The sequence below is a fragment of the Hyaena hyaena genome, unplaced genomic scaffold (assembly GCF_003009895.1).
Source record: "Hyaena hyaena isolate Hyena2069 unplaced genomic scaffold, ASM300989v1 scaffold_98, whole genome shotgun sequence".
Lineage (NCBI taxonomy): Eukaryota > Metazoa > Chordata > Mammalia > Carnivora > Hyaenidae > Hyaena > Hyaena hyaena.
In genome coordinates this window covers 683,097-709,265 of record NW_024080730.1, presented here as the reverse complement: position 1 = coordinate 709,265, position 26,169 = coordinate 683,097, and the positions used below count along the sequence as shown (strand labels likewise).

The window sequence follows — 26,169 nt, the reverse complement described above, 5'->3', positions numbered from 1 at the left end:
CGCCTCAGAGGAGTGCTATTCCCACTTCCCAGATGAGGAGACTGAGGCTCAGAGAGAAGGACTGCCCAGCCTGAGCCCCTGGGAGTGGCGGAGGCACGGCGGGGCCTGCTGGCCTGCAGGAGCCCAGGCGAGAGGAGATGCTGAGCCCCGTCTCGTCCACGGCCAACGCTCTGAGGTCCTGGGCTCCAGCCTGCGAGATACTGCTGAGGGCAGAGGACAGCCCAAGACCACACGGACAGACAGAGACACACACAGACATACACACAGACACACAGAGAGATAGAGACACACACATGGACAGACAGAGACACAGAAAGACACGGAGATGCACATAATTCGTACGATCTTGTAGCCTCTGGGTTGGGGTGCCCAGAACCCCCTTTTGCTCTGTGTCTAGGGAATCCACCCCCTCTGCTGGGCCCCTTCCTCCTGGCCCCTGCAACCCCCACTACCGTCAGCCCTGCGGGGGCTCCCTTGGGCCAGCTGGCTACAGCCCAGAGGGATTCGACGCCCCAGGCTGTCAGCTCCACCAACCAGAAGGCTCTTCTGCTCCTCGCTCTGAGAGCCTCCTTCCAAGACCACCTCCCCAGAGCAGACACGGAGCCCTCCTTATGCCACGGGCACCTGTGGCTCACCTGGCCTCGCTTTCCCCACGGACCAGTGCAGAAGTTCTGTTAAGAACCCTCAGAGACCCTGGCCTGGGCCCAGAGGGGGCCCTCTGTGTCATCTGTTGAGTCCCTGCTTCTCACTGTTGCTTGCGGCCTGGTGCCGTGGCTGGAGGGGAGCCAGGCACACGCGTGGGGGGCGGATGCACACGTCGGATGCGCGCTGGGGCAGCCCTGGCGCCCTGGGGTCACACGCGAGTCCCTGCAGGAGTATCGTGAGCCCTGATGGGTGGCGGCCGGGGGCTGGGAGGGGAGGGGGAGAGACCGCCCGTGGGGGTGGGGAGCCCCGGCCCACGCCGCCCCCTCCCTGCAGGATGGACCCTTTCGCGGACACGCTGCAGCGGCTGCGGGAGGCCTTCAGCGCGGGGCGGACGCGGCCGGCCGAGTTCCGGGCGGCGCAGCTCCAGGGCCTGGGCCGCTTCCTGCGGGACCACAAGCAGCTTCTGCAGGAGGCGCTGGCGCAAGACCTGCACAAGGTGGGGGGCAGGGGGCAGGGTTGGGGCAGGGGGGGTCCCCACCTCACCCCTGTATTGTTCCGCAGACCCTTCCCGGGCACGCAGTATGGCATAGGCACCCTACAACATTAATGCACACAAACCTGTGAGGCATGGTCCCCATGTCACTGATGGGGACACTGGGGTGCACAGGGGTTAAGACACGGCCGAGAAGTGGCAGAGGGGCAGCTGGAGCCCAGGCCACCTGTCCCGGGGGCCCAGGCTCCTCACCCGTCACGGGGCAGCTCCTCGAGGACTATCTCCACATCCCGGGGTGAGGACTCTTGGGGACCCCACGCACTAGATCCCCTCCCCGCCCTGCCCCAGCCTGACCTCTGAATCCTATCTCCACTGCAGTCAGCCTTCGATGCAGACATATCCGAGCTCATATTGTGTGAGAACGAGATCGACCTGGCGCTCAAGAACCTGACCACCTGGATGAAGGACGAGCCCGTGGCCAAGAACTTGGTGAGCCAGCTGACCCCACCGGGGGAAGGGGTGCCCAGCGGCAGCTCCGCACAGGCCTCTTCACCAGCCCCGACCCACGGCAAGCCGCCGATGCTCTCGGGACCTCTGTCTCCTCCTGGGGACGTCACTGCACAGGAGCTTGAGGACACTGGGGGTGGTCTTGGGGTGTTCCTGGCAGTGCCAATGCCTCACCCTGCCTCCTGCACGGCAGTTCACACAGCTGGGCTCCGCCTTCATCCGGAAAGAACCCTTTGGCCTGGTGCTCATCATCGCCCCCTGGAACTACCCCGTGAACCTGACCCTGGTGCCGCTGGTGGGCGCCCTCGCTGCAGGTGAGAGTGGCTTCCACCTTCCTGCTTTCCACGGTCCCCGCCCTCGGGCCTCACGGTGCCCACAGAGCCAGTGAGCAGGGAGCTGGCAGTAAGTGGCCAAGAAAACCTGCTTCCCACCTGCCCCCCTCCCCCGCCGTGGGCTGTAGGGCCTTGGGCCTGTCAGTCACCTCTCTGAGCCAGATTCCTCACCTGAAAGGAGAGTGAGACGAGGCGGGAGGGGTTGCCCCCTCCCAGCGCTCCCCCTGCCCTGCCCTGGCCTGCAGGGAACTGCGTGGTGTTGAAGCCATCGGAGTTCAGCAGAAGCACCGAGAAGGTCCTGGCCGACGTGCTGCCCCGATACCTTGACCAGGTGAGCAGGGCCGGGCAGGCCCCCGCGGTGTGTGGTCAGACTGGGTCCCCGCCCCCGCAGCCTCTTTCCCTCTGGGTGAAACAGGGGTGGGGATCACAGAGTCCCCTGGAAACCCCCGCCTGTCATCGGGTCAGCCCTGCGTGCCCCGCCCCGGCGTCCCTCCCCCAGACCTCAGCGGGGCTCTCACCGCACACCTGCGGGGCCGGGGCTGGCAGGTGCCCCGCGCCCCCCCGGGCGGCTCCCCGCCCCCACCTCACTCCGGTCTGGAGCCCCAGCAGCTGGGCATGAGGCCAGGCAGGGGGGGCGGCCCCACACAGGCGGGTCCCCCTCGGGGTTCCCCAGGCCGGGGTCCCAGGGGGCTCCCTCTGCCGTCCCGCCCCACAGAGCTGCTTTGCCGTGGTGCTGGGCGGGCCTCAGGAGACGGGGCAGCTGCTGCAGCACAAGTTCGACTACATCTTCTTCACGGGTGAGGCTGACCCCTCAGGCCCCTCGGGAGGGCTGGGTCCCACCCCCTGGCATGGGCCCCTTGACCGGTCACAATCCCACGGATGACGGCGTCTGGCCCTGCTGAGCTCCCACGGTGCCAGGGGCCCCTGGACCGTCTGTACCACCCACTGGCTCCAGGACCCTGTGTGTGACCCCACCGGCCCAGGGTGCTTGTGGAGGGTTGGGCAGATGAGGGATTGGAGGCCGGGTGACAAAGAGAGGAGGCACCCGGGCTGGGTCACCACCCCCCTCCCTCGGGGCCAGGACGGGGGAGGCCGGGTTTTCCCTCCAGGCCCACAGGTTGTTCTCAGAGGCCACCTGCTGTCCCCCTGTCGTGTGCCACGAGGCCCAGATGCCACCGGGCTTCGAGTGGCCAGGAAGGAGTCTCTATCAGGGTGATAGAGCCCAGGAGGCCAGTGGCCATCTTACCCGGCCAAGGTTCTGGAAGCGAGAGAGTCCTGCTCACTGGCCTCCTGCCTTGCACACTGTGTCCACCCCAGAGCAGGGAGAGCGTGGTCTCTGCTTCGCTGCCCCCCAGACCCGCCGCAAGCCCGGGACCACCTTGCCTATCAGGGGGCGTGACCACAGAAGCAGGGGGCGGGGTCCTCAGCTGGTCCCCGAAGGTTCCCAGTGGGCGGAGGAGCAGCAGGCAGCTGGGAGGAGGCAGTCACCTTCTAGAATCCCGGCCGGCGGCTCGGTGGGCTCGGGGCCTCGGGCCCCCGTGACTGTGGCCAGGAACCCGGACAGCGTGCACTGGGGCCTGGCACACTGACCCGAACAGACTCTGCCACAGCCTCGTGGCTTCACCAGGCCTTTTGTATCTGACGGCGGTCACAGGTCTGTGTCCAGGACATGCGAACTCATGGGAGCCTTTGTCCCAGCACGTGGCCTGGGGACGTGTTCACTCACTTGCTCACTGCATTCTGAGAGCGTGCGCAGTGTCCAGACTCTGTGGTGTCATAACGAGGGGACAGGGGACAGAGGGAGGGCCTCACAGACAAGAGACGGTTTTGAAAGACAGGAGGACCTGAGGGAGGAATGGATGGGCCTGGAGGGGGGAGGGGAGGTAGGTGGGCCTGGAGGGGTAGGGGTGGGGGCAGGGACACCTTGAGGACCAGGGGACTTAAGGTCGGCGGGAGGGGGGGAGGGGTCTGTGAGCCCCTGGAGATCAAGCACGTGGCCACTTCAGCCGGGTCAGGAGCGGAGGGAAGGGTGGGTGGTGAGGGGGGCAAGACAGGCTGGTCAGAGAGAGGCTCAGATGGCGGCCCCTGGAGCTGGACTCTGGTGTCGGGCCAGAGCGGTCACTGTCAGTGCTCGAGGGGCCTGGGGACGGGGGGAGGGGTGCAGGGTCTGGCTGGTCCGGTGGAGGACGCGATCGGGGCCCTGGTGCATTTCCCCAGGGAGCGGACCCCCCTCGAGGGCTCCCGATTCCCAGGCTGAGGCCATCCCGTCTGGCCGAGGTGACCGAGGGCCACTCTGGTTTCTTTCCGCGACCAGGGAGCCCTCGAGTGGGCAGGATCGTCATGTCCGCCGCCGCCAAGCACCTGACGCCCGTCACGCTGGAGCTGGGGGGCAAGAACCCCTGCTACGTGGACGACGACTGTGATGCCCAGACCGTGGCCAACCGCGTGGCCTGGTTCCGCTACTTCAACACCGGCCAGACCTGCGTGGCCCCCGACTACGTGCTGTGCAGCCCTGACACGCAGGCGCGGCTGCTGCCCGCCCTGCAGAGCGCCATCACCCGCTTCTACGGCGACGACCCGCGGGGCTCCCCGAACCTGGGCCGCATCATCAGCCAGAAGCACTTCCGGCGGCTCCAAGGCCTGCTGGGCTGCGGCCGCGTGGCCATTGGCGGCCAGAGCGATGAGGGCGAGCGCTACATCGGTGAGCCGCCCTCCCGCCACGACCCCCGGGGAAGGCCTGTCCATGATGCGGTCCCGCCTGGGCCGCGAGTCTGGGCCGCGAGGCTCCCACGGCTGCACCGGCCGAGCCCAGCCTGGGCCCCGGCTCCGGGAAGACCGTTCGGAGATGCTGGCGCTCCACCTCGGCCCCGGCCGGCCTCCCGGTCCTTCCCGGGGGCTGTGGGGACACCGTCTTCCCCAGAAGGTCCCTGAGCCCTGCCCGAGGGCCCCCTCCCCAGGGCTGAGCCGCCCCCTGCGCCCGCAGCCCCCACGGTGCTGGTGGACGTGGCGGAGACGGAGCCGGTGATGCAGGAGGAGATCTTCGGACCCATCCTGCCCATCGTGAACGTGAGGAGCCTGGACGAGGCCATCGACTTCATCAACCGTCGGGAGAAGCCCCTGGCCCTGTACGCCTTCTCCAACAGCAAACAGGTGGGGGCTCGGGTGGCGCTGGGACAAGACGGGGGCTTTAAAAAGGTGCAGACTGGTGACCTCCCCCGTCACAGGCCACCCTGGGAGGGTTAGGGCAGCACCACTTGGCCAATGGTCCCCTGCCCAAGGCTCCTGGCAGAGAGGGCTTGGGAGGGCTGAAAACTTGCCAGACGCGTGGCTGGCCGGCTGGCCGCCCTGGGTGGGGCAGCCACCACCTAGACAATGAAGTGCCTTTTTCTCTCTGGCCTGGCCAGAGCGCCCTTCTCCTAAATTGCACAGAGGCTCTGGGGGGCGAACAGAGGCCCGAAGGGGGGTGGGCCCCAACAGGCAGAGGGACACGGCTGCTGCCAGTGCATGGTTGGTGCTTACTGTCACTTCTCACAGTCCCGGGCCCCCTCTGTGTGGCAGGGGCTCAGAGGGGACGCGTCTCAGTAGAAGATGGGAACAAAGGAGGCTCCTCTGCTCCCTGTGGAACGGTCTGGGGCCCAAGCCTTCTTCCCTGACCACAAGCCCACCACCGGCCACCACCCCCTGCTCCCCCAGGTAGTGAACCAGATACTGGAACAGACCAGCAGCGGCAGTTTCGGAGGCAACGAGGGCTTCATCTACTTGACTCTGACGTCCCTGCCGCTGGGGGGAGTCGGTGAGGCCTGCCCCCCTCTACCCTCCAGCCCTCACTCCCAGGGATGCCTGGGTTGGTACTCCCAACCCCGGGTGGCCTGGTTTCGCCCTCACTCTCTTCATCTTGGCTCTGGGTCTCTCAAGGCCTCAGTTTCCCTATCTGCACAATGGCTCTTAGAGTGGCTGGGCTTTCCCTGAGGTCCTTGCCAGCGGTGGGCTCCCGCTTGGTCAGGAGACTGGGCCTCAGGCCCTCCCCTCCATGCCCACGCAGGTAACAGCGGGATGGGAAGGTACCACGGCAAGTTCTCCTTCGACACCTTCTCCCACCACCGCGCCTGCCTGCTCTCCCACTCAGGCCTGGAGAAGCTCAATGATATCCGGTACCCGCCCTATACTAACACCAAAGAGCAGCTCATCAGCTGGGCCCTGCGCTCCCAGAGCTGCACCCTTCTGTGAGCACCCTGTGCCCCTCCAGCACCCTGCCTCCACGGCCCCTCTGTGCTGCCGCTGCACAGGTGTTCAGTGAGGTGCTTGAAAGGTGGGGATCCTGCCCGGAGGGCAAAGATCCTTTCCTTGGACCTTTGTCTCAACAGACCTCTGGCTGGGCAGTGCCTGGGGGCCGATGGTCCCGCCGTTTTCAGGGCCAGAGTCCTCATCTGCAGTCTCCTGACTCGGCTCGGATACATCTGGTGATGGGGTTCTTGTGGTTAGAAAGGACTCCCTTGTATCAGACCTATAATTAGACTCCCAAAATACAGAGCCGTTTCTTTTCTTATTTTTTTTTAATAACGAGGGGAGGGGATGGGGATCGGGGGTGGGGAGGCAGCCCAGGGGTGGGGGGCTGCTGGGGAGGGGCCCTAAGGTTGGGTTCAGGCCACAAGTACAGTGCTGTCACCGCGCCCGCCACGGACTCCCCGGCCTGGGCCGCTGCCAAGAGGACTCCCAAAATACAAAGCGATTTCTAACAGGTCCACTCACACCTGGCCCGGGGGGCTGGGTTTGTCTGACCTGAAGTAACCTGGCCTCGAGCCCGGACCTGGCTGATCGCTGGCATCACCCTGAAGAGCATCACTGGCAAGGACTCTGATGCTGTGGGTGGGTGGAATCAACAGGAAAGAGCACAAGGGGTGATTAGGCACATCTTCTCCGGGCACATTCTGGACATCTCTATCAGCCTGCCACAGACTCCCAGAAGGAGATTGTGGTCGGCAGAGCCTAAATCTAGACTCTCCGTCCGACATATGGGGAAACTGAGGTCTAGAGGCAGCACGGGGCTGAACCTGTTTACACAGGAAAGCAAGGCAGAGCTGAATGGTGGTGGGCTTCCAGAACAATATGGAGGCGGTGGATCAGTAAACAGAAGGTACCTAGTGTGTTGTGACCTGCATCTTGCTCTTCCCCAAGTCCTCATCCTGGGAGCTCACTTCCAACACCCCCAACCCCACTCTTCAGGGGGCCCCTCACCCCTCAGAGCCATGGGAAGACTGGGTGTGTGGCCTGAAGCGTCCATCCAGTCCATAAGGACATCTACACGTGCCGTTCAGCTTCTATGGTCCCCTGATGACCACGGCCTGGTCTGCTCAGTGACCGGGGACAGCTTGGCTCAGGCCACGTGCGGTGTCCACACAAACCAAGGCATATTTAGAAGCCTCACCCAGAGGGGGGGCTGAGACAAGCAATTTGCCAATCCCTCCGTGGCCGGGAACTCTGGCGGACGGCCCCAGCTTCTCTTCGCAGTGGCCTTGGGCATCGTTTAGGACACACACGACATGCCATTACCATGTTAACCGAGTCACTGTACTCTAAGGGCAATCCGGCCTCCTTGGCAATATGCCAGCCTGCTGAGGCACTGGGGCGGCCACACTTTCCATGCACCCAACCTACTGTACCTACTCATGGGTAGGTCTCTCGGGCTCGGGCTCCAGCGAGGGCATCAGCTTCCCAACGGCCCGAGCTTGTGCCGCATGAACGGAGATGAAAACCAGGGAGGAGCACCTCGGGCCCTCGCGGTGAACCCAGATGCCTTTCTGCATATGCTGCCCCCACAAAGACTTCTTCACGATCTTCCACCCCTCAGCTTCCCATGCCCAGAGCTGCCAGGTTAATCCCTGTAAAACAGCCCCACTGTCAGTGCAAAGGGTTAAAGGCCGCGGCTCATGAGTAATCCCTGGTCAGACGACCCTGAGCTCTGCCCGCTGGCCGCCAGGGCAAGAGGCCGTACCTGGAGGGTACTGTACACGCAGCTAGGAGCTAGTGCTCCCTGAGGGTAGGCTGGGTTTCTGTCCCCTTACAAGAGCTGGGACCAAAACCCTAGGGGTATTTTCTGCTCCGTGGACTCTGCGGCAGTGGCTGACGCATGCTTTCTCTGCTGATGCTTCAGCAGCGTCCCTGCTTGTTTGCTTGTTAACCTTATGCCAGCAATGCTGTGGGTCCATGTCGCTGATGTGGGCAGAGAGAATGGGGACGGGTCCCCAGCTACCACCCCACGACAGATGGAGGGCGGGGCTGTGCAGGTAGCTTTGGGGGAGCCCTTGAAAGTGTCATCGTCGTCCCTCCCACATGAAGGTGAATTGATCTCAGTTGTCAGAAACCTGCATTGTCCGTCTTTTCCTCGAACCTCCTGGAGATAAAGCACTTTGGTAGGAAGACGTTGTTGCCAAACCATCAGGGTAAAAGAGTGACTGCAAATGACAACAGACTTGACAGTGGTCAGGGTTAGAGATCTGATGACAATTCATTCTAGCGCACAGGACAAGGGAGCCTCTCCGACAGTCCGTATTTCATTTATTATTTTTAAAGTTTTTTTTAAATATAGTAGTTCTTTTTTTAAAATTTTTAATGTTTATTCATTTTTGAGAGACAGAGAGACAGAGCACGAGCAGGGGAGGGGCAGAGAGAGGGGGACACAGAATTTGAAGCAGCTCCAGGTTCTGAGTTGTCAACACAGAGCCTGATGAGGGGCTCGAACTCATCAACTGTGAGATCACGACCTGAGCTGAAGTTGATTGCCTAACCGACTGAGCCACCCAGGCCCCCCTATCTTTTTTAAGTTTATTTATTCCGAGAGAGAGAGAGAGAGCGCGCGCCAGTAGGGGAGGGGCAGAGAGAGAGGGAGAGAGAATCCCAAGCTGTCAGCTCAGAACCTGACATGGGGCTCGAACCCATGAGCTGTGAAATCATGACCTGCGCCAGTCTCTCATCTGACTGAGCCCCCCAGGCACCCCTGCCAGTCTGTATTTTAAAAACCGCTTTCCTCCTTTCTGCTTCGTGTCTCTGTGGGCAATATTTACATTTCCAGACCAGACTTAACACCTTCAAGGGACAAAGAAAGAACGTAGATTTTCTCCTAGGGCTTTTGGGGTAACTGCTATTTAAAAATGTCCCTTATGTGAGGGGTCAGAAAGCACGGGGCATGTTGTCTGTTTCCTCATCAATTGCCACATCATCCTCTTCGTCTTCATCAGTTTCTCGGAGACCCTGCCTCTTAGCATCCCAGGCCGGCTGTCACAGTGCCCGGCTCTTAACCCGCGGCACCTTGCACCCTCCCCGCATTGCAGACGGCACGCTGAGGCCCCCAGTTTCTCACCCTGCTCTCGCTCCCAGCTCGTCTGCCAGCCTGAAGCCAGCAGAACAGTGAACCCCACACCTCTTTCTCTTGGCAATTCTAACTTTCTTTATTTTTTTTAAATTTATTTATTTTGAGAGAGAGTGAGAGCATGAGCAGAGAGAGAGGGAGAATCCCAAGCAGACTCCACGCTCAGCGCGGAGGCCAATGCGGGGCTCGATCCGACGTTGCTGGGATCATGACCTGAGCCGAAATCAAGGGTCTGGCGCTTAACCAACAGAGCCACCCAGGCTCTTCCCCGCTCCCCCCACCCCAGCAATTCTAGCTTTCTGACCGCAGCTGCAGCCCAGGGACCTGCGGAACTGCCCGTGGCCGAGGTCAGCCCCCTGGGGCCCCGTGGCTTCCCTCCTCTTCCGCAGGGCACCACATGCAGTTCCGCCGAGGAGCACGGGCACCCGGCTGGCATCTCCGGGTGTCCCCGTATTCACGCCGTGGTCCACAGGCATCTGATACAGGCTGCTGCCCATCACGGAGGTTGATGGCCAACTTGGGATTCCCCCCACCCCCCGCCCCTGGAGATGCCTCCTTCAGGCCCATTTCTTTGGTCTCCTGCCTGGCTCACCATGGGTTGGTCTGAACCCCCTTCCAGGAGCTTCCCAGGTGTCCCCTGAAACTGCACCCCATCTGCGGAGGGCAGGGCCCGGTCAAAGGAAGAGGCAGGCTATTCTAGGTTGGTAGGTGGCAGTTTTAGTAAGTGAAGGGAACTTACATACGAGTGGGTCCCCTCATTGCCCGCCGATCCTAAAAGGTTACACGGAAAGAGACCTTAACTGGGTACAGTCACTCAGACCGTGGACGCCTTAACGCCACGCCGTTATCTCACGGCTACATCCTTGGGAGCAGCCTCTGGGAGCCGGAAAGGCAAGCGCAACCCACAGCCAAGGGCAGGGGGGAGGCTCAGGAGCCTCCGAGCGCCCCCGTCCGGCTCATGGCTCAATTGGCAGCCCTGCTTTTTCCGCAACCTTCCCGATAATGGATGGATGAGCCAGCGGGTGGCTAGAGGGGCAAGTGAGTGTCGGTGGGTGAACTGATGGGTGGGTAGGAGGCCCAGGGAGACGCTGAGTGTCCAGTGGGGCCTGGGTCTGAGAGATGCCGTCTCCCCCCACCCCTGCGCTGGGAAGTTGTGTCCTCGGACTGAAAAGAGAGCCAGACGGGTTGAGAAGCCTCGGGGTGCGGGGGTCTCGGAACCACAGTCTGGGCGGTGGGTCCAGTGAGCAGAGAACAAAAGACCCCTCGTTGTAGAGTCTCGGGGAGCCTCACCGCCTTCCCCACGCCGATCCTGCTTCCTTCGCCCTCTTGGCCATTGGTTGCTGTGGCTCACGTGGGGCACGAAGGCTCCGAGGGAAACGTGGCTCTGGGGGACGATGGGGAGAGAGGAGTCCCAGATGGACAGACTCCCGGTGGCCTCTAACTGGGGAGCAGTGTCACACGGCAGCAGCCCATCGGCCAGCGCCCGCTTCCCACCCTCCCACCTCTCCCCTGCCCTCCCACCCGTCCCCTGGGGCGGCTGGCCAAGAGAGGCCACGAGGTGCGGCAGGCACCCCCCATCCACCCCACCCTTCCCGGTGCGTGCACGTCCCCTCCTCGGTCCCCGCTGACCAGGCACGGCCCTAAAGCCAGTGTCATCAAGAGACAGAACTGAGACTTGGTCCCGCATTTTAGGACCCAGTAGCCCAGAAGGCCTCAGGGAGCCTTGAACTCCTCCAGGCCTTGGCTCAGCTCTTCTCTCTTCCCAGGACACCCTCCCTCTACCTCTAACCCACCCCCACCCGGAGAGCCGGTCTGCTGTCGCTCTGCTGTCACATCGGTGCCTTTGGGCACGTCCCTCTACCTCCCCTGTGAGGTTTGTGACAGAAGCCTCTCCTTGCCCAGCTGCCCCCTGGCCGTAGGAGTGCCCGCCACGCAGATCTGCCTTCCCCCCCCACCCCCCGTCTGGTTCATGTTCATTCAATGACCGCCCGTGGGGCCGCGTGATCGGGGCCCCTTGGAGATCAGTATACAGACCTTAACAGCACCGGCCAAGGCCCGCATCGGGGGAGTGGGTTAGAGATAAGCAGTCTTTCCCCTCCTGACCATAGGCGGCAGAGCCACGAGATCTATTTAAAACTTAGCCGTCGGGACGCCTGGGTGGCTCAGTCAGTGTAGACTTCAGCTCAGGTCATGATCTCGAGGTTCACAGGCTGGAGCCCCGAGGTGCAGAGCCTGCTTGGGATTCTCTCTCTCTCTCTCTCTCTGCCCCTCCCCTGCTTATGCTTTCTCTCTCTCTCTCTCTCTCAAAATAAATAAACATAAAAAAAAAAAAGGTTAGCTGTCAGGTGCACACAAGCCCTGTGACAGCACTACAGTCCTTCTGGGCGTCCCCTCGCTGTATAAGATCTGCGGATGAAGGTCCCGGCCTCACGGAGAATAGCCACACAGATGCACGTCGGCTCCACCCCCAGTGAGTCACCCTGAGCAAAGCTCTGTAAACTGCGTGGAGTCGCCTGCTTCGTGTCGGTCTCGCAGCGCCTTCTCAGCCTGGGGATACTTCACTGCCCCGCCTCCACCTTCCAGCACCGGGGTGTGGGAGCCCCAGACTCAGGGCCCTGGAGCCCAGTGCAGCATAGGTGACTGGCCTGGACAGCTCACTGGCTGGCTCTGCCTCCCTCCTCAGGGACCTCTGGACTGTCCTCCGCTTTTCCCTGACAGTGCGACTTGGGCCGGGTGTGGGGGGGGGCTTCCCCGTCATCCTTTCTCCCTTGACCCTTGAGGACAGCAGGGGAAGGGTGGGCTCAGTGGGACACCCCCGGGTTCCAACTCCAGCTCTGCGTCTAGTGCCCTGCGTTCCCTCAGGCATTCTGTCTGGGCCTCAGTTTCCACATCTGTAAAATGGGTCTGAGGATCATTTCCAAAAACAGAGCAAACTGAGTCCTCTGAATCACACCTATCCCTGAAAGTGATTCAACATACTGGACAAAACATTTAGAAATTTTGTTTAAAGCGTCAAGAAGCTGGGAAAGTGAGACCCCACAGATCATAGCCCTTCAGGGTAGTGGTGCCCTGGGAGTGACGCTGGCTCTCTGGGGTTACAAGCGCAGAAGCATGTTGATGAGGGGATAGAGGCAGGGGGGTGTTCTCCATCCAGGCATCTGCTGGAGCACAGACCTCAGTAAGTAACTTACAACGGCCGGGGCCGGGGCCGGCCCATGGCTCAGCCAGTGGTGTGAGGGTCAGGTTCCAGGCGCACCTGCCCTTGGCTGGATGGCTGTGCCGGAAACAGCCTGGACCCGGCAGCCCTCTGGGGGGATGGGGGACTTGTGTTCATCTCAGGCCTCAGAGACTCCTCGCAGGTAATCTTCCAGGTCTGCGTGCAGCCCCCCGACCTGGCCGTGGGTGGGAGGGCTGGCCCCACTCCCAGAGGAGGGACAGAGGGCACGGACAGGAGCCTGGCCAGGGACCTTGACTCTATGTGGCGGCAGGAAGTAAGAGCGTGCGGTGGGGCGGGTGGGGAGACCTCAGCACTCCTGACCTCTGGGCGGACCTGCCCGGGGGGGTCTCTGGGCCCATAAATACCCGCTGGCCTGGCAGGTGCACATGAGCCCTGGAGGCCCGGGAAACCCAGACCCGCTTCTGCAGGTAATCACCCCTCCCCAAGGCCCCTCCGCCTGCCCAGAGGGGCAGGTGGGAGGGAGCAGGAGCTGCCTGGAACCCAGACCCTCCCAGGTAATCAGGTGACACCCCGCCTGCTTCACCCTCCCATCTATAGAATGGGAGCGTAACCCTCTTGCTAGAGGGAGCCTGCCTTGCTGAATCCATACGCCCCATGGGGACGGGTCTCCAGCATAGGCACCAGCTGGGAGAAGCCCTGAGCTGTCCCACCAGAGCCATAAATGGGGTGGGGCTAAGCTGCGTCCCCCCACACCTCTCTGCCCAGCTCGGGTCCCTCAGGCCTCAGGGGACTCACCGCTGCCACCCCAGCTCTGACCCTTGGGCCCCGCGTCCGTGCCAGGTTCACCTGAGCGGGTCCACCACCAGGTTCTCCGCCCCACCCCGGGATGTGCTTGCTGCCTGGGCCCCGAAGGCCCCTGCCCTGCGCGGCAGTGACGGGGGTGGGGGTACCCAGTGCAATGACATGTCCGGTGTCACCTGGCCCAGCATGGCTGCGGGCCCCAGCCTGTGCTGGCCTACCCAGCGCCCACAGCTGCCTGCCGCCGCTGCATGGCCGTCACCTCAACCGCACCTTCACCGGCAACTTCCTCGCGGGAGTGTCCTCGCCGCTGTGGGTCCCTGCCCCCCAGGCTGGCCCAGCCCCTCAGCCTCACAGGCAGGCCGGGCCCTCAGGGCCACAGTGATCTTCACGGCACCCGCAGGGGCCGGGAGAGGCTCCTCGGCAGCCTGGAGAAGCGTCCCCTGGCCACAGAAGGCAGAGGGAGGTGACATGGAGCAGGCACCCCCCAAACCACCTGCTTGGAGGTGCAAATATGGAACCTGTCTTTATTTTCCACTTATGTCCCCGAGCATCCTATGCATTCCTTCTGCAGCCCTTCCCTTCCTGAATGTTGCAGGAATCTGGCTGCGCAGCTTCTGGCTTCTGCAGGAGGAGTTGGGGAAGACTGCGTGCCCCCCACCCCCAGCTACTGCTCTGCCGCTGCCACATGGGGTCGCTGTCGACCTAGGTGTGTGCCCTCCGTGGCCTCCGTGGCCTGCAGGGTCCAGGCCACAGGACTCCCCACACTGGGTGCCCAGCCCTGGCCTCCTTAGTAACTGTTCCCCAAGCGTCCCGAATGGCCTCAGAACGGGCCACATGCTCTGTTGGCACCAGCCCTCCTGCTGCCACGCCAAAGATCTGCCCCTGAGCCCGGCGGGCAGCCACAGCCCCTCCTTCAGCGGTGCGTCCGTGCGGGACAGCATGGAGTGACCCAGCACACAGACCTGGCATGCGCTGGGGGCACAGCAGAGCCTGGGCACAGAAAACACAGAAATACTAGAAGGAGTTTGATATTTCAAAAACTGTTTAAAGAACCAAATTAACGGGGCACCCGGCTGGCTCAGTCAGCTGAGCGTCCGACTCTGGATTTTGGCTCAGGTGGTGAGCTCACATCTCACAGTTCAGGAGTTCGAGCCCTGCATCAGGCTGTGCGCTGAGCACAAGGAGCCTACTTGGGATCCTGTGTCTCCCTGTCTCCCTGCCCCTCCCCTGCCCTATAAATAAATAAATAAATAAATAAATAAATAAATAAATAAATAAAGTTTTTTTAAAGAACCAAAGTAACAATTGTAAAAAAAAAAGTCAGCAGTGGATTGGGTTTGTTTTGGGTGTTTTTGCTCTTATTATGGCTTCGTGTTTTATTTTGAGGTGTTCTCGTACTTGTAGCAACGCTGTGTGGGAGGGGCACCATCTTTTCAGTGTTTAGGCTCACATGCTCCAAACCTGTCCCCACCCCGGCCCCTAACCCAGGCCAGACCTGCACAGCCCCAACACTCGCATCTGAACAATGGGTCCTGAGCCACAGTCTTGCGCCCCGGGTGCCCTTTGCCTGTATGCCATGTTTCTGGCCATACTCCCACACCTCCATACCTCAGTTTCTATAAAATGGAAGATGTCCAGGGGTAATGGTTCATGTCCCCTCTCCTTCATGGCCCCTCTCTGTGGCCTCAGGATCTGGGGCAGGTCTGGGCCAGGGTGGTCTTGGACATGCTGTGTGTCCCGGGGCCCGTGATGGCTGTCTCTGTGCAGCCTATCAGTGCCCAGGGGGAAGATCCCACCTGGAGTCAACAGAGGGCCTTCCAGAAGAGGCCACGACCCAGAGGGGGCCTCGGTTTGAGAGAGCAGAAGCCCATGTGTGTCTACCCAGGCGCTGTGTGTGTGTGTGTGTATGTGACTGAGCACACGTTTCCAAGAGCTTCGGTATTTGGGCGTCCTTCTTCTGGGGAGATCTATACGTGGCTGGGCACGCAGCCCAGATGTGCATGTCCAGTGTGTGATGAGCCCAGTGCCCACGGGGACTCGGGGGAGTCGGGGCTGGGGAAGGGGTGCAGCTCGACAAGGCTGTCCCCACCCGGGACAGTCGCCCAGGTGCTGGGACGCAGGGAAGAGGCGCCTCTGCTTGGGGCAGAGGGAGTCCTACCAGGGGGCTGGAAGTCCTCAGCACCCCAAGAGGGAGTGGGCACAGGGTCTGCTGCGGGGTCCCCTCCACCCTGATCCAGGCACCCTCTGCGGGGCGTCCGTACAGACCAGACTGGACGCAGCCCCCGGCTTCCGCACCCACGCGAGCCTGACAGGCTGCGGTTCCTGCCTGACAGCGGGGCTGGGGGGGCCAGAGCTCCGTCCTTGGGAGGTGTCGCTCCCTGGCCCCCCTGCGCCCCGCCTGGCCCATCCATCTCCCTGCGGCCACAGCTGCCACGCGGCCTCCTGCTATTGAGCAGTGAGATGAGAAGGTGTGAAGGATACGGGGGCACCAGGGACGGGCTGGCAGGCAAGATGGATGAGGGGGCAGGGGGGCCAGCAGGCGCCTCCGGCAGGAAGGGCAGGTGGGCCAGGGAGGGGGCTGTGTGCAAGGGGTGCGTGTGACAGCGCGCACGCATGTGTGTCCACGAGTGGGTGTGCGGCATTGGACCTTGGGTTCCTCTGTGCGCGTGTGGGCTGGCGTGTCAGTGTGCTCACCTACGTGTGTGGAGGGGGTAAAGTCGCGTGCAGGTGCGCGCCCGCACACACACACACACACACACACACACACACCAGGAGCCAACAGAAGCCTGGGCCGGGACCCCCGGGAGTTGAGGCTGAGGGGGAGCATGAAGATTGGTGGGAACCTCCCCAGAGCATCATCTCTCCCCTCCCCCACCCACCCCGCCCTGGATCCCAGGACAGCGTGGCGTGGCCGGCCACACCCCGCTGGGTGGCCCCTGAGAGCCGCTGGGACCCTCACAAGCACGGAGAAGCCCCCCCTCACACACCCTGCCCACGGCAAGCCCCAGAGCTGGCCCCGGGTCTGTGCCGGGCGCCGGCCTACGTCTCCCGGCTCGGCAGGCAGGGATCTGGGGAACAGGGCACCAGAGCAGAAGGCGCCCCTAAGCGGAGGGAGGAGAGGTCTGCCCCTGGGGCACGGGGCTCTGGGAGGAGCCGGTGTCGCTCTGGAGAGAAGCAGCCCCTGCGGCCCTCGGTAACCTCCAAGCCCGCTGTCAGATGTGGGCCTCCGCCTCCCCCACGTCCCCAGTGCACACTCTGGAGGAGGTATGTTGGGGGGTCGTCCAGTGTGCCTCGGGGACACCAGTCAGGTAGGCCCAGTCCCGCCAGAGGTGCCGTCACCTAGTGCCGGCCTGGGGGCTGGCCTGGAACCCTCCCCCCCGGAGTGAGCTATCCTGCGGTCTAGCCCGATGACCGCCCTGGGCGCGGGTGAAACGGCCAAGCAGCACCTCAACTGAGAGCAACCAAGCTTTGTGCCTTCCTGACCGGTGACCCATGCAACCCTGAACGCCGGGCCTGGATAGGCGGGGGCAGCCTGGAGAAGGTGCCTGGTCGGGCCACAGAGAACAGACTGACCTGTGGGCAGAGCAGACGCCCGCCCCACAGGCCTCTGAGCTTACCGCAGTTGGGGAAACCGAGGCACGGGGGCTGTCAGGAATCCACCAGCACTGCACAGCTCACGGCGCCCCAGCCATCGGCCAGACCCAGCTTCCTGCCACCCGGCCGGAACTCTGCTTCTGCCAGCACTTGCTGGTGCTGCCCCCTGGTGTTTCCCAGTTTCCCAGGGCGGCGCCAGGGCAGCAGCAGCCCCAGGTCAGGGGTCAGGGCCCCGGTGAGAGGACACCACCTCTGCCATTAGCCTCCATGCTCCTGCGGCTGCTGCCGCCTCCCCAGCCTCCCCCAGGCCCTTTCGGTGCCCAGCCCTCCAGTCATCGGGCCTGGGCCCCTGCGGACCACCCAGCAGATCCTCAAAAGGGGCCCCCACCCTGCGTCTGGGCCCATTGATCAGCAGTGGCTGGGAGGCCCCTAGCTGGGGGAGGGAGGGAGCGGGGAGGGGGGACCGGGGAGGGGGAGAGGAGGCTTTGCAACGTCAGAGCCTTCCCACCTGCCCTCCTCCCGCACAGCGCCACGCCCGGAGCTGACAAACCCAGCCGCAGCCGTGCAGTCCAGTCTGGGGGTGGTTTGGAGCCGGGGTCCCGCCTGCAGAGACCAGGTGCCGGGCTCCGGCGGGGAAGCAAGACGTGAGCAATCGCTGGGAGGGAAGGACGGTCCTGCAGGACCCAGCTGCCGCCGAATGGGCCAGGACACCAGGAGCGCCTGACCACCCACCCCACGGGCGAGGGCCCCTCGGTGACAGCTACGGCCGGGCCCCGCGGAGCAGGACTTCTCCAGGAGCCACCATCCAGGCTGTCCCCATGGCAGGTACCGTGTAGGCAGCCCAGGGGGCCCCATGACTGGGCTCAGGCTCCAGGGTGACCGGGGCGGGGCAGGGACTGGGTGTGGGGGCCAAAGACACCCCTCTGGACCCAGGTTTTGGGCAAGAGGGTGGGGCAGGGGCAGCCCACGCTCAGGCCTCAGAATCCACCCGCATCCCAGGCAGGGCCGATGGGCTCACAGCCACCCATGTACAAATATAGGGGTGCTCATGGGTGGGGGTACAGAGCCATTTCTGGGAAGGCAAAGCCTTCTCAGGCATGAGTGACCTTGGGGCTGTCCCTTCCTCTCTCCGGGCCTCACCCATTGAGTATAAAGATCAGGGGCTGGACAAGAAGTCTCTGACTTCCCCTCCAGACCTGACTCCGTGCTTGTGGGAAATTGTCAACTCCTGACCGCAAGCGATGCCAGCTTTTAGAGGAACCGGGCAGAAGGCAGGCCCTTCCTGAGTTTCTGAGGGCACTCAGGGGTGGCACTTTGACCAAGATGGGCAGGGGGTGAGCTCACAGAAAACTCGGGAGCCAGGGACCAGCCTGCGAAGGCCCCAGGCCCAGGGAAGCCAGAAGCCTCTCCCGGGGACCCCTGGACCCTGGCAGCTGGCATTGGTTACCCGGATGGTGGACCTGCCCCAGCACAGCAGCTGAACGATGGGCAGTTGCCCAGATGGTGGCCCAGTCCACGTGGTGGTGGGGGGTGGACATCAGCCCTTCTACCCTCATGCCCCTCTGGGGGATGCAGACCTGATGCGGTCCATCCCTCTCGGAGAGATCCACCCCCCGCCCCCCACAGCTTTTCATACATGGCCTTCAGGGCTGCTAAATATGGGGCCACAGGCCCTGAGCCCCCTGCTCCAACGAGGCACCTACTATGCACCAGCTCTGGCCAGACGCTGCCTACCTGCTAGCTCATTACACGTAGGCCCCTCCGGGAATCTCCCTCCACACATCCATTAATCCATCCATCCATCCAACCATCCACCCGTCCTTCCTTCCATCCAACACCAAAATCCACCTCTGCCCAAGGGATCTCAGGTCTACCAGGCTCTTGGACACTTGGGGGGTGGAGCTGTTAGAAACTAATAGTCCATTTTTCAGGATTCTCTTTCTAGTTTTAATGTTTAACTGGTAAAATGTACATAACATAAAAATTACTATTTGGATCATTTAAAAAAATTTTTTTTAATGTTTATTTATTTTTGAGAGAAAGAGAGACAGTATGTGTAGGGGAGGAGTGAGAGAGAGGGAGACCCAGAATCAGAAGCAGGCTCCAGGCTCTAAGCTGTCAGCACAGAGCCTGATGCGGGGCTCAAACCTATGAACTGTGAAATCCTGACCTGAGCCGAAGTCGGATGCTTAACCCACTGAGCCACCCAGGCGCCCCCCCCATTTTGGCCATTTTTAAGTGTACAGTTAGGTGGTTTAAGCACATTCACTCTGCAGCTGTCCCCACCATCCATCTCCAGAACTTTTGTATCTTGCAAAACTGAAACTCCGTTGCCATTAAATGCCCACTCTCTGTCCCCTCCCTCCATCCGTTCTTCTTCTGTCTACGAAGCTGACTGTGGTAGGACCTCTCACAAATGCAAGCACACGGGATTTGTTCTTTTGTATCTGCCTGGCTTATTTCACTTAGCATAACGTCTTCAAGTCCATCCAAGTCACAGCTCACTGCAGAATCTCCTTCCTGCTGAGAGCTGAAGAATATTCCATTGTCTGCATTGACTATATCTTGCCCATCCATTCATCCAACACCAGACACTTGGGGTGCTTTCACCTTTGGGCCGTCTGGAATGATGCTGCTGTGAACACTCATGGACACAGCTCTGTTCGGGTCCCTGCTCTCAGTTCCTTTTGTGCATTTCTCCATCTCTAGGCAAATCCCCAGAAGTGGAACGGCTGGATCGTACTCTCATTCTGTTTTTCACAGCAGCAACGCCATTTTGTACCCCATCAGCGATGCACAGGGTCCCCATTCCCACACACCATCACCAACACTTGCAATTTGTTTTGTGTTCTTTTCTTTGTGGTAATAGCCATCCTTATGGTGTAAGGTAGTATCTTATTTTAGTTAGAATTTATTTTTTTATTAAAAAATTTAAAATATTTATTTATTTTTGAGAATCAGAGACAGAGCACAAGTCGGGGAGGAGCAGAGAGAGAGGGAGACACAGAATCTGAAGCAGCTCCAGGCTTTGAGCCATCAGCGCAGAGCCCAACGTGGGGCTCAAACCCATGAACTGTGAGATCATGACCTGAACCAAAGCCGGACGCTCAACCGACTGAGCCACCCAGGAGCCCCAGGATTTTGTTTTTTGTTTTTTGTTTTGAGGGTAGAGGGTGGCCAAGCTTTTAGCCAAGGCTCGTGCCGGGATTGCACGTCAAGAACTGGAACGTTTATGGGATGCCTGGGTGGCTCAGTCAGTTAAGCGTCCGACTTTAGCTCAGGTCATGATCTCACAGTTCGTGGGTTCGAGCCCCGCGCTGGCCTCTGTGCTGACAGCTCGGAGCCTGGAGCTGCTTCGGATTTTGTCTTCCCCTCTCTCTCTGCTCCTACCCCCTTTGCACTCAATCTCTTTCAAAAATAAACATTAGAAAGAAAGAAATGGGATGTTCAGAAGACAGTGAGGAGGGGCGCCTGGGTGGCTCAGTTCGTTGTGCGTCCAACTTTGGTCAGGTCATGATCTCACGATTCGTGGGTTCGAGCCCCGCGTCGGCCTCTGTGCTGACAGCTCAGAGCCTGGAGCCTGTTTCAGATTCTGTGTCCCCCTCTCTCTGCCCCTCCCCCACTCATGCTCTGTCTCTCTCTGTCTCAAAAATAAATAGACATTAAAAAATTTTTTTTAAAAAAGAAAAAGAAGACAGTGAGGAGGCCAGAGCAGAAAGACATTAGGACAGGCTTCTGGAGGAAGGGTTTGGGCAGGTCTTGGAGGTCAGACATGGGTGGGAGTCCTTGGCGGTGATTCAGGGACGTCCTCTCGGCTCGGCTCCCCTTGAGCGGCCCCAGAAGCTCCCACGACCTCACGTGCCCTATCATCATATCAAGTGTCGTTTCTGAAGGGTCTGCCGTGTGCCAGGCACCGTGTCCTCACCAACCCTCACATCAGCCCTGTGAAGCAGGTATTAAGAACTCCTTGTGACAGAGATTGAAACAATTTGCTCAAGGCCACAAGGCCACTTGAGGCCTCAAAGATTCCCTGGGGAGCCAGACAGCTCCTGTCTCTGGCCTCCAGGAGATTTAAGTCAGCATTTGCCTCATGAAGTGATGCCCAGCCAGGGAAACGATGGGATGGGAACACAGGCCGGGCAGTCAGGGAGGGCTTCCTGGAGGAAGAGGCACCTCGGTGCAGCCTGCAGGACGAGAGCTGGCTTGGCGGCACGGGGGTGAGGCCCACACTCTCATCCTCTCTCCCTAGCCTTCCTCTCTGCCAGCCTCGGGGTACTTGCATCCTCAGAGCCCTACCCCCTGACCAGCTCCGGCTGGGAGCCCCGGCTGGACTCCCCATTCCCGTCAGGCCCTGCCACCGGCGCCCAAGTCGTGGCCGAGCCCAGCAAGCAGGGCCCCAAGAACCCACGTGTGTCCGGCGTGACGGTTCAGCTGGAGATGAAGGCTCTGTGGGAAGAGTTCAACCAGCTGGGCACAGAGATGATTGTCACCAAGGCAGGCAGGTGCGAGCGGCAGCCGTGTGTGTGGTGGGGACCGGGGGCCACCTTTGGGCTGCTGAGCACCGGCCTCTTGCAGGAGGATGTTCCCCACCTTCCAGGTGAAGATCCTGGGCATGGACACGCTGGCCGACTACGCCCTGCTCATGGACTTCGTGCCTCTGGACGACAAAAGATACAGGTCTGGGGGCGGGCCCAGAAGTAGAGCCCTGCCTGCGCCCCGGGGCAAGCCGGGGACCGGGGAGTGTCGGGGAGGCCCACCCTGGGCCGACAGTGTCAGGTGGGCAGCGGGCTAGCCTGGGCCGGGAGGGTGGGCCGGCCCAGCGCAGCCACCGGGGACTCAAGGCCAGACTCTTGGAGTCTCGGGTTCCTCGGGTGTGAGATGCGGACAGCGCACAGGCCGTACCGGAGAGGGTGACAGCCCTTTCGCCCCGCCAGCCTTCAGGGCAGCAGATGAGGTGCCGTGGGGTGCAGATGGGGCGCCCTTTCCACTTGCTCTGCCCCCCAGGTACGCCTTTCACAGCTCGGCCTGGCTGGCGGCAGGCAAAGCAGACCCGGCCACACCCGGTCGTGTGCACTTTCACCCGGACTCGCCGGCCAAGGGTGCACAGTGGATGCGCCAGATTGTGTCCTTTGACAAGCTCAAGCTGACCAACAATCTGCTGGACGACAATGGCCACGTGAGGCCCCGGCCACAGTGGGGGGCGGGGGGGCAGGGCAGGGCTCGGGACGCGGGGGCCTGATTATAGCGAAGCCTGGAGCCAGGGCTGCCTGTGACCTTGGTGCCCACCCGCTACTGATGGCCAGCGCTGGGGGCCAAGTCCACCCGGCCAGGCGCTGGGCGGCAGGGGGCACTGTCCAAGCAGCTGGGTAAGTGGGCTGGAGCTGTGAGAATGTTCCAGCACACACGGTCCCCCTTGTAGATGGCGTTTATGGAATGCCCGCCACGGGCCAGGCCTGTGGTAGATTCAGGCACATGGCATTGTTGCCACTTTGTCAGACAGACAAAGATCCCTGCCTGCATGGGGCTCACCAGCCGGGATAGGGGGCAGATGGTAACCAAAGAAACCAGAGGACCCTGTGTGCAGTGTCTGAGACGGTGATCGATGCCCACAAGATGGGGGAAAAGAAACAAGCGAGGGGGGCTGAGACAGAGGGGCTGGTCTGTTCAAGGGGCTCGGAAGCTGCTGAGGCAGTATTTGAAGAGAGATCTAAAGGAAATGGAGAAGGGAGTCTGCGCAAACAGAAGTGGGAGCTGTCTCAGGGAAGGAACAGCAAGTGCAAAGGTCCTGAGGCTGCAGAATGTTGGACCCGTTGGGAGAAGTGCAAGGAGGTTCCCCACGTGGCTGGAGTGGGGTGTGTAGGGGAGACGGGAGGCGAGAGACCCTGGAGGGTGCCAGAGCTGATCTGCGGGGCCAGTTGGCTGTGGAGAAGGTTCTGGCTTTTACTCTGTGTGGTGTCCACAGGAGGGTTTTGAGCCCGGGGTGACACGCCGCAGCTCGCCGGGGCTGCTGGGTGGAGAACAGACGGCGTCGCTGGATGGAGGCAGGGAGAATGGCCAGGAGGCAGTGGGGTGGGAGTGGTGGTCAGATTCTGGATATTTCGGGTCATGAAGCTGACAGCAGGGTGTGGGGGTGAGAGAAGGCAAGTGGCAAAATGCTCAGACACAAAAGGGCCTTTGATGCAGAACCGTGGGCTCTCAGGACCAGACTCTGCGCCCCCGTTAGCAGAAAGGCAGCCTTTCTGCCCGGGAGACAAGGGCTTAGCCCAGGGGAGGGTTTTCTCCTGCTCTCCACCCCCGAACACTGCCTTCCGCAACCCCCCGCAGATCATTCTCAACTCCATGCACCGCTACCAGCCCCGATTCCACGTGGTCTTCGTGGACCCGCGCAAGGACAGCGAGCGCTACGCTCAGGAGAACTTCAAGTCCTTCGTCTTCACGGAGACCCAGTTCACGGCCGTGACAGCCTATCAGAACCACCGGGTGGGTTGGGCCACAGCTCATGAGGCAGCTGCCAGCCCATTTCACAGGGATGGAGACTGAGGCCCAAAGCTCTGAGCTCCCACATGCGCACAAAGCCTCGCCCTTCTCTCCTTCCCTAGGACTCGGCAGACCGCTGCCCTCGGACATTCTCCTGCCTTCACCCCCACTCGCTCTAAGCTCCTGGGCTGAGGGCCCAGGTCCCAAGGCTTCCTGATTGGGGGGTTCAGGGAAGACAGGGGGCCTGAACCTGGGACCCCACAGCCTTACCCTGGCTCGGGGTTGGCCTATAACTGCACTTTCTCCTCTGCAGATCACCCAGCTGAAAATCGCCAGCAACCCTTTTGCCAAGGGCTTTAGGGAGAGTGACTCGGACTCCTGGTACCGTGTGGGCCCCGGCAGCTCCGCCCGCTGCCCCAGCCCAGCCCCTGCCCCCATCCGCACCATCTCCTAAGGCCTGGGTGCCTGCCCTTCTCGCAGCTTCATGCCCCCCGACTGGTCCTGGGGTCCCACCGTCTGGCTGATCACCATCCTGGGCTGGGGCTCCCCCCTTTGACCCTCTGCCTCCACTCCTGTTTGTCGCGTCTTCAGGGCTGTCTCTCCCCGACCCCTGCTCAGCGGCGCGGCCCGGAGCCACAGCCGCCTCGGCCCCTGCCTGCTGAAGGGCTCCGCAGAGGAGGAAAAAGGTGAGCCCCCCGCGTACAGACACAGTGGGGCCAGAGCCTGCGTGGTGGGCAGGAAGCGAGGAGACAGGGGCCTCCAGGAGGGGGCCTCGGCGTGTTCAGCAAGCCCACTGGGCGCCTGTGTGGACAAAGAGGAGGCAGAGAATTCCGAGACTCTTTGGGGCCAAGGGCACCAAGAACAGGACAGGGACAAGGTGCTAAGAGCAGGGGCAGGAGGTGTCACGTGGGCTTCCTGGATGACATGGCTCCTGAGCTGGGCCTTGAAGAACTGGGAAGGGCTTGGATAGCAAGAGACGGTGGGGAAGAGAGAACAGAGAGGGAAGGGCAAGAGCAAAGGCCGAGAGGGGGGAAACGTGGGATGGGAGCGGGGAAGGAACAGGGGAGGCTGAGGACGTGGGGCAAGGTCTGGGGTCCACTCGGACCATGTCCTCCCTCAGATCCCAGCAAAGCTCCAGTCTCCAGCTCCAGGACCTCTGCCCGGCTGCACCATCAGCTGCTGGGCCCCCCTGAGGCTCTGCTGGCCCCAACCACCTACCAGCCCCTCACCTACCAGGGCCTGTACCCTGGAGCCTCAAGCCCCCTCAGAATCCCAAGGGCCCGACCAACACCATACCCCCTCCCCAATATCCAGGCAGACAGAGATCAGGAGAGCCTGCCGCTCCCAGCTAGGCTGGGGCTCCTGCCCCCCACTGCCATGTGCTTGGGGCTTGTCCAGGATCCTCAGTGATGATGAGGGCCCTGTGCCCAGAATCCTCTTACCCTAAATACCACCCCTCCTGCCTCACCTCTGCAGAGTCCCTCTTCCTTCAAGGATAGCAGGGCAGGTGGAAACCCAGAGAGGGAGGCTATCTACCCAGAGTCACAGCAAGGTTGAGAAGGTGCCAGGCTTGGAGCCCGGTGCTCCACCTCCCAACACGCCCCCTTCTGCCTTGGGGGTGACTCCTCTCAACCCTGCTTTACCTCTCCCTTTCCCCTAACATTAAACCATTTGGCATGAGTAGTCAGAGCACTTCTGTCCTCAGGGGGTGGGGTGGGAGGACTCAGGAACACCCAGACCCCAGAGACTGGGCTGCCGACATCCCAAAGCTCTGCCCGGTGCCTGTGGCATCGCTGGGAGCACAGCGGAGGGAAACACCAGCCTGGGCGTGAGGCCGCAGGCTCTGCTCCAGGCCTTAAGTGCCCAGATGAGGACTGAAACCGCAGCTCAAAGAGGTAGCTGCTCAAAGTCAATGCGAAGCATGGCGACACTGCCATTCCACGACGGGTGCTGTGCACAAGGCTGGGGTGGTCTGGCCCGCGAGAAGCCAGGGTCTGGAGGGATGCAGCACCATGGTGGGCAGTGAACACAGGCGCCAGGCCAAGCGGGGGACGGGGGAGGGACTTGAGAAGCCAATCAAGACTCGAGGCAGGACAGCTTCCATATAAACTGACATTTAAACCTACACCTAAAGGAGTAGAAATTTCGAGGGAGAGGGAAGGGGAGGAGGGAAGCCAAGCTCCCAGCGGTGGGAAAAGCAGGGCAAAGGCCTGGGTATGGAGTGGGTCCCTTGCAGCGGGAGGGCGCGGCGCGCGCCACCCCGAAGAACCAGGAAAGGGGCCCGGAGTGGGGCCGGACTGGGCACTCCGCCCGCAGCCCCTGACCCCCGAGGAACCCCCCAAACGGCCACTCTGAACATCGTGGAGCACTTCGCGTGAGGTCCTTAGGACAGGGACGGGCACACGCGGGCGTGGACGGACACGGGCCCCGGCGAAGCTTCGAAGCCCGACGCCCGGACTCCCGAACCCACTTGTCACAGAGCGGGGTCCGGAAGCTGCGGAGACTTGAGCGAAGCGAGCTACTTTAGGCGCTCTGACACCCTCCCTCCAGACCACCAATGCCAGCTCCGCCCTCCAACCAGGCCCGCCCCTTCTGCCGGAAGCTCAAGACCCCAGGGACCCGCCCCTTCCGGACCCGCCCCTTCCCTCTTCCTGGAGCCCCGCCTCTTCCCGACGAGACCCCGCCTCTTGCGCGGGCCCCGCCCCCAAGGGCACTGCGTAGGCAGCTTCCGAGCCCCCTAAGGGGCGGGGCGGGGTGGGGCGACTCCTCCCACGGC

General features: G+C 61.8%; 2 protein-coding genes across 3 annotated transcripts; both read left to right on the top strand.

The window, feature by feature from the left end:
• Window positions 1-979: 979 nt before the first annotated feature.
• Window positions 980-6,204, top strand: ALDH3B2 (aldehyde dehydrogenase 3 family member B2). 2 transcript variants are annotated; one of them, XM_039235355.1, is made up of 8 exons: window positions 980-1,141; window positions 1,517-1,627; window positions 1,839-1,959; window positions 2,223-2,308; window positions 4,525-4,678; window positions 4,961-5,127; window positions 5,671-5,770; window positions 6,020-6,204. In XM_039235355.1, the coding sequence occupies exons 1-8, from the start codon at window positions 980-982 to the stop codon at window positions 6,202-6,204; spliced, it is 1,086 nt and encodes a 361-aa protein (XP_039091286.1). The 2 variants fall into 2 exon arrangements, with proteins under 2 accessions (XP_039091286.1, XP_039091285.1); XM_039235354.1 differs by lacking the exon at window positions 980-1,141 and adding an exon at window positions 2,693-2,774 and having other exon boundaries at window positions 1,583-1,627; window positions 4,292-4,678.
• A 7,952-nt stretch (window positions 6,205-14,156) lies between these two features.
• Window positions 14,157-25,042, top strand: TBX10 (T-box transcription factor 10). Its single transcript, XM_039235383.1, has 8 exons — window positions 14,157-14,241; window positions 21,166-21,418; window positions 21,492-21,593; window positions 21,921-22,092; window positions 23,241-23,396; window positions 23,707-23,774; window positions 23,985-24,079; window positions 24,514-25,042. The coding sequence occupies exons 1-8, from the start codon at window positions 14,157-14,159 to the stop codon at window positions 24,801-24,803; spliced, it is 1,221 nt and encodes a 406-aa protein (XP_039091314.1). The 3' UTR covers window positions 24,804-25,042.
• The last annotated feature ends 1,127 nt before the right edge of the window (window positions 25,043-26,169 follow it).

Bases quoted from the DNA above. Each gene is read 5' to 3' on its own strand.
- ALDH3B2 (XM_039235354.1), top strand. From the start codon at position 1,598: ATGAAGGACGAGCCCGTGGCCAAGAACTTG. The intron at 1,960-2,222 runs GTGAGAGTGGCT...CCTGGCCTGCAG, and splicing joins GGTGGGCGCCCTCGCTGCAG to GGAACTGCGTGGTGTTGAAG. The intron at 2,775-4,291 runs GTGAGGCTGACC...TTCCGCGACCAG, and splicing joins CGACTACATCTTCTTCACGG to GGAGCCCTCGAGTGGGCAGG.
- TBX10 (XM_039235383.1), top strand. From the start codon at position 14,157: ATGCTCTGTTGGCACCAGCCCTCCTGCTGCCACGCCAAAGATCTGCCC. The intron at 21,594-21,920 runs GTCTGGGGGCGG...TCTGCCCCCCAG, and splicing joins CTGGACGACAAAAGATACAG to GTACGCCTTTCACAGCTCGG. The intron at 24,080-24,513 runs GTGAGCCCCCCG...GTCCTCCCTCAG, and splicing joins CTCCGCAGAGGAGGAAAAAG to ATCCCAGCAAAGCTCCAGTC.